Source organism: Symphalangus syndactylus, chromosome 3 (assembly GCF_028878055.3).
Source record: "Symphalangus syndactylus isolate Jambi chromosome 3, NHGRI_mSymSyn1-v2.1_pri, whole genome shotgun sequence".
Lineage (NCBI taxonomy): Eukaryota > Metazoa > Chordata > Mammalia > Primates > Hylobatidae > Symphalangus > Symphalangus syndactylus.
Genome location: NC_072425.2, coordinates 40,420,874 through 40,427,920, shown reverse-complemented (window position 1 = coordinate 40,427,920; position 7,047 = coordinate 40,420,874). Strand labels below are relative to the sequence as shown.

At 36.9% G+C, this 7,047-nt stretch overlaps 1 protein-coding gene across 1 annotated transcript; it reads left to right on the top strand.

Moving 5' to 3' along the window:
- Positions 1–1,223: 1,223 nt before the first annotated feature.
- On the top strand, positions 1,224–2,237 carry OR13F1 (olfactory receptor family 13 subfamily F member 1). Its single transcript, XM_055271625.2, is given in 2 exon segments — positions 1,224–1,779; positions 1,782–2,237. Coding segments are annotated over 2 exon segments (957 nt in total). The 3' UTR covers positions 2,183–2,237.
- Positions 2,238–7,047: the final 4,810 nt, after the last annotated feature.

Genomic DNA, 7,047 nt, shown 5'->3' with positions numbered 1-7,047 from the left:
TAGATGGTGAAGCTCACTTCCCAAAAGAAAAATTGTTTCTGAAAGCAAATGGACCTTTATGTGCTATGAGAAATATCTGCCCTCAATGGCCTTCTCTGTAAGCCATGTTGAATAATAGAAAAGCTACTTAAGCACTCATTCCCCGGTCTTTGCTGGGCTCCATATCAAGTACAACTTGATCTGAATCATCTTATAAAACTCTCCTACAATCTGAAGGACAAACTACCAACATTGTCCATTATTTAACTTCATTTAAATTAACAAGCCTGACTTCATAACACTACTGGGAGAAGAGTAAGGTTCCTCTTCCCAAAGACAGTGTGGATAGGGAACATGTTTATGTATTGTTTGAATAACCCTACAATTAGACAAGACAAGCTACTGACTATAATTGGATTTATGGGACACTGTCCCTGGAGTTTTAGAATTTGTAATACTGTACAAATAGATGATTAACTTTAATTTGCTGCATGAATTGGAGACTTTTCAAAAGCAACAAATAGGTTAAATTGCCCTACACTGCCAATGGCTGGTTCTTTGGACGATGTTTCTGCAGCACAAACATCAGGACAACAATAGCAAGATGAAAGAAGTATCTGCCATGTGCCTCCCAGCATGAGTCACATGTCACCATTTTCCTGAGTTTGAGAAGGAAACTCTGGGCTTGTGTCTAAGTGTCCAAAGTTAATTATGGCTGCAGAAATCTATACCTTTTTTTGCCTTTATTCCCTGAGATTTCCAAATTATTTTGGATATATCTCTAGGAATGGCAGAAGAAACTGTGAACTTGGAAATCCAAACAGTTCCTAAGAAGATTATTACCAAATCAGAGGAAGAAAATCATGCCAATGATACAGAGGTAAATAGATCAGTTAAAATGTGGTTTTGGAACAAGAAAGAATGCAAAATATTGTTTCTTTTCTCGTTCTTTTGTGATACTGATTAAATACACCATCCTCCTACCCTCACATTGCCAAAAGAAAATCTTACAGCAGAAGTAATATTTTAAGGATGTATCTGTTGACTTCCTGCTTAAATTTTTCTTATTAGTGACATATTTCTTCAAATATATATTACTATCACTAACCTAGAGAACCATCTAAGAACAGAACACAAGTTCATATAAATAAAACATGCCAGATATGTGAAGGAGGGGGTTATGTTTTATATATGTGTGACATTAACCTTCTATGCATACGTACAGATGAACATAACATAAAAATATGTTCCCGGCAAATTGGACATCTGTAAAAGTATTTTTCTTCCTGGGATTTTCTCACTACTCCAAAGTTCAGGTCATCATATTTGCGGTGTGCTTGCTGATGTACCTGATCACCTTGCTGGGCAACATTATTCTGATCTCCATCACCATTCTAGATTCCCACCTGCACACCCCTATGTACCTCTTCCTCAGCAATCTCTCCTTTCTGGACATCTAGTACACCTCTTCTGCGCTCACTCCAATGCTGGCAAACTTTGTTTCAGGGAGAAACACTATTTCATTCTCAGGGTGTGCCACTCAGATGTACCTCTCCCTTGCCATGGGCTCCACAGAGTGTGTGCTCCTGTCCATGATGGCATATGACCGATATGTGGCCATCTGCAACCCCCTGAGATACCCTATCATCATGAATAGGAGAACCTGTGTGCAGATGGCAGCTGGCTCCTGGATGACAGGCTGTCTCACTGCCCTGGTGGAAACGATGTCTGTGCTGCCACTGTCTCTCTGTGGTAATACTATCATCAATCATTTCACTTGTGAAATTCTGGCTGTCTTGAAATGGTTTATGTGGACACCTCCCTGGTGCAGTTAATCATGCTGGTGATCAGTGTACTTCTTCTCCCCATGCCAATGCTACTCATTTGTATCTCTTATGCATTTATCCTCGCCAGTATCCTGAGAATCGGCTCAGTGGAAGGCCGAAGTAAAGCCTTTTCGATGTGCACAGCCCACCTGATGGTGGTAGTTTTGTTCTATGGGATGGCTCTCTCCATGTACCTGAAGCCCTCCGCTGTAGATTCACAGGAAATAGATAAATTTATGGCTTTGGTGTATGCTGGACTAACCCCCATGTTGAATCCTATCATCTACAGTCTACGGAACAAAGAGGTGAAAGTGGCCTTGAAAAAATTGCTGATTAGAAATCCTTTTAGTACTGCCTTCATTTCCATCCTCAAATAACAATCACACTCATATAGATAATCAACATTACCCAGAAAACTGCATAATAGTTTACTTAAACCAACCCTGGAAAATACTTATTTTCAATAGAAGTTTACTATTATGTCCTCTATTCTGATTTGTCTTATAAGTAAAACTTTTCATATTAACAAATCATTTATGAAGAATAAATTAAGTTTCCAAGAAAGCAACTAGCATTTATTGAATATTAGTATAACATTAAAATTAGATAATTGCCTATTGTTTCATATTTACTTTCTATAGCATCTCAGTGTCCAGCTGTAACATAAGCATAATAACATTAAATGTGCCAAAACTGTAAAATTTTGAGCCTAGTAAATTTTGAAACAATTTACTCCAAATGATTCACAATTTCCCCTCAATTTAAAAAGAAATATATATTTTTTAATTAGTGTGGATACAACTCAAAGTATACACACATGCACACACACACACACACACACACACCCCTAATAATTTGTAAAACCAAAACAGCATCAATTTTGGAACTCTTCCTAGTTTCCAACATGTTAAAGTGGAAAAACCATGGCTTTGAATGTACTGAAATATGAGTGATTTGCAGTTTTTTTGTTTTGTTTTATTTTGTTTTTTGAGACAGAGTCTCCTATGTCACCCAGGCTGGAGTGCAGTGGCGCAGTCTCAGCTCACTGCAAGCTCCACCTCCCGGGTTCACGCCATTCTCCTGCCTCAGCCTCCTGAGTAGCTGGGACAACAGGCGCCCGCCACCACGCCCGGCTAATTTTTGTATTTTTAGTAGAGACAGGGTTTCACCTTGTTAGCCAGGATGGTTTCAATCTCCTGACCTTGTGATCCGCCCGACTTGGCCTCCCAAAGTGCTGGGATTACAGGCGTGAGCCACCACGCCTGGCCGAGTGATTTTGTTTATTTGGAATGTATATGTGGGGGATGAGTAAATATCTGTATGTGTGCAAATATATCATAACAAGGGTTGGCACTATTGTAATCCTATGTATGAGGTGGAATAGAGGTACAACTGGGACATCCTGAAGTATCTATGGATATAAGATTAGAATATACTTATATTGTACTTTGATTGTCTCAGTGAATTCATCAACACACACCTATCATGTTATTATTTTTCTTAAAGCATGCCGAATTGACCAGTTAATTAAAGCTGAGGAGTGAAATTACATTGCAAGATAAATAATATATTAATGCAGATACATGTTGTAGAAACAGATTCATAAATATATCTAATATATGTGAGCAAAATTACATAAAGGATAATTTTACCAATGTTACATATTGATGTACTTTTCCTTGTCTTTTCCACCCTCTCTGGAGCTATAGAATATTGAGGCCAATGTGCACACATTAGTTCTTTATCAGAGAAGTTTCCTTGGATTTGTGTGCCTGATGGCTTTATCCTAGGGAGAAGGTACCTCTTGCTGCATACATATAACCTTCCTAAGCCTTAGGTGTAGGGAACATGATGCAATTACAGATAATTATTACAAGAGGTCCCAGCCTGAGCAAGACAGAGCTTGCAAGAGATTACTCAATTGTAAATGAACGGATTAGGAATGGAACCATGTAGAAGGAAAGATTTCAATGAGTAGGAAGTGTGCTGGTGATCTTAATCCAAGTGCTGTTAGCACACATCAGAACACTTTTCTTACTCAAGTATCAGATTCCCAGTTCTATTAATTCAGAATCTCTACAAAGGTAGGTACTGGAAATTTTTATAAAAAATCAAAGCTACACAGTTATTTTTATTTCCATCCTTACTTAAACATTTCAGGATCAGGCAGTAGTGACCACAGCATGATGCTGCTATTTGGCTGAAGAGGAGGAAGGGATGTTGAAACTGTTAACCACTCAGTTTCTACACCAATTTTAGAAAAAAAAAAACTAATTCCAGGTAATCACAAACATTGAGCATACAATAATTCATCTTATTTGTTTATATGGGTGGAAAAAAACCTATAAAAATTATATTGAATTTAAAGTTTTATGTTTCATCAGCTCCAGTGGGCATGTATTAGGCACAATATCTTCTTTAAAGTCTTTATTTATCTGTGTTTTTAAGGGATGCAATGAAATAAATTAGGAATTGCAGTGTAGGACAAGCCAATAAGCTGTCCAGAAGTAAACAACGAAAGGGCCTTATCTACCTGGTTGGATCCCCACGAGCCTAGAAAAAGTCCTCAGATTTCAGGTACTTCTGCAAGAGTCATCTTGTCCAAACAAAGCCAAGATGGAGTTAACTTCTATATAACCCAAGTATGTTTTCGTTGCTCTCCTCCCAAGGATGGAACTATATATGTAATCCTGAACTGTGTCCTGATTACATCTTCATTATTCCATGATACACAGCCCCCACCACTACAACATTTTAAAAATATTATCATTGTTTGATAAATAATAATTGTATATATTTATGGGATACAATGTGATATTTTTCTCTAGGTACACAAAGTGGGATGACTTATTATTTTTATTTTTTTCATTTCAAATTTTATCTTGGATTCAATTAGTACATATGCAGGTTTGTTACATAAGTATATTGCATGATGCTGAGGTTTGGGATACAAATGATCCTGTCATCCAGATAATGAACATAGTACCCAACAGTTAGTTTTTCATCCCTTGCAGCCATACCTCACTCCCCCATGTCTATTGTTGCCATAAGTACCCAATTTTTAGCTCTCGCTTATAAGTGAGAACATGTGGTACTATGTTTTCTGTTCCTGCGTTAAATGGCTTAGGACAGTGGCCTATAGCTGCATCCATGTTGCTACAAAAGGCATGATTTTGTTCTTTTTTATGACTGCCTAGTATTCCATGGTATATATGTACCACATTTTCTTTATGTAATCCACCATGGGAACCTAGGATGGGCACCTAGGATGATTCCATGTCTTTGCTACTGTGAATAGTCCTGTGATGAACATATGAGTGCATGCATCTTTTTAGTAGAATGACTTATTTTCTTTTGGATATATACCCAGTAATGGGATTGGTGAGTGAAATGGTAATTCTAAGTTCTTTAAGAAATCTCCAAACTGCTTTTCACAATGGGTGAACCAATTTACATTCCCACCAACAATGTATAAGCATTCCCTTTCTAAGCATTTCCATTTCTCTGCAGCCTTGCCAACATCTCCTGTTCTTTGGCTTTTTAATAATAGCTATTCTAACTGGTACAAGATGGTATTTCATTGTGATTTTGATTTACACTTCTCTTATGATTAGTGATGTTGAGCATTTTTTCATATCTTTGTTGGCCATGTGTATGTCTTCTTTTGAGAAGTGCCTGTTGGTGTCTTTTCCTTACTCCTTAATGGGGTTATTTGGTTTTTGCTTGTTGAATTAAGTTCCTTATAGATTCTAGATATTAGACCTTTGTCAACTGCATAGTTTCCAAATATTTTCTCCCATTTTGTAAGTTGTCTGTTTACTCTGTTGATAGTTTCTTTTGCTGTGCAGATCTTTAGTTTAATTAGGTCCCATTTAATCAATTTTTCTTTTGTTGCAATTGTTTTTGAGGACTTGGTCATAAATTCTTTCCCAAGGCCAATGTCCAGAATGGTGTTTGCTAGGTTTTATTCAAGGATTCTTACAGTTTGAGGTCTTACATTTAAATCTTTAATCCATCTTGAGTAAATTTTTGTGTATGGTGAAAAGTAGGAGTCCAGTTTCATTCTTCTGCATGTAGCTCACCACCTATCCGAGTACCATTTATTGAATGGGGAGTCCTTCCTTCATTGTTTATTTTTGTCAACTTTGTAAAGATTAGATGGCTGTAGGTCTGTGGCTTCATTTCTGGATTCTCTATTCTGTTCCATCGGTCTATGTGTCTGTTTATGTACCAGTACCAAGCTGTTTTAGTTATGGTGGCCTTATTGTATAGTTTTAGAGTTGGGTAATGTGATGACTCCAGCTTTGTTCTTTTTGCTTAAGATTGCCTTGGGTATTCAGGCTCTTTTTTGGTTCCATATGAATTTTATCGTAATTTTTCCAATTCCATGAAAAATGACGTTGGAAGTTTGATAGAAATAGCATTGAATCTGTAGATTGCTTTAGGCAGTATGGCCGTTTTCAATATTGATTCTTCTAATCCATGAGCATAAAAAGTTTTTCCATTTGTTTGTATCATCTGTGATTTCATTCAGCAGTGTTTTATAGTTCTCCTTGCAGAGATCTTTCATCTCCTTGGTTAGATGCATTCCTAGGTATTTTATTTTTCTGTGGCCATTATAAATGGGACTGTGTTCTTGATTTAGCTTTTGGCTTGAATGTTATTGATGTATAGACATGCTACTAATTTTTGTACATTGATTTTGTACTCTGAAACCTTACTGAAGTTGTTTATTAATTCCAGGACCCTTTGAGCAAATCTTTAGGGTTTTCTAGTTATAGAGTCATATAGTTAACAAAGAGAGATAATTTGACTTCTTTTACTATTTGGATGTCTTTCATTTCTTTCTCTTCTCTGATTGCTCTGGCTAAGACTTTCAGTACTGTCTTGAATGGGAGTGGTCACAGTAAGCATCACTATCTTTTTTCAGTTCTCAAGGGGAATGCTTCCAGCTTTTGCCCATTCAGTATGATGTTGGCTGTGGGTTTGTCATAGAAGGTTATTATTTTGAGGTATGTCCCTTTGGATGCATAGTTTGTTGAGGGTGTTTATCATGAAGTGATGTTGGATTTTATCAAAGGCTTTGTCTACATCTATTGAGATGATCATATGGTTTTTGTTTTTAATTGTGTTCATGTGGTGAATCACATTTATTGATTTGCATATGTTGAAACAACCTTGCATCCCAGGAACGAGGCCTATTTGATTGTGGTGAATTAACTTTTTGATATATGCTGGATTC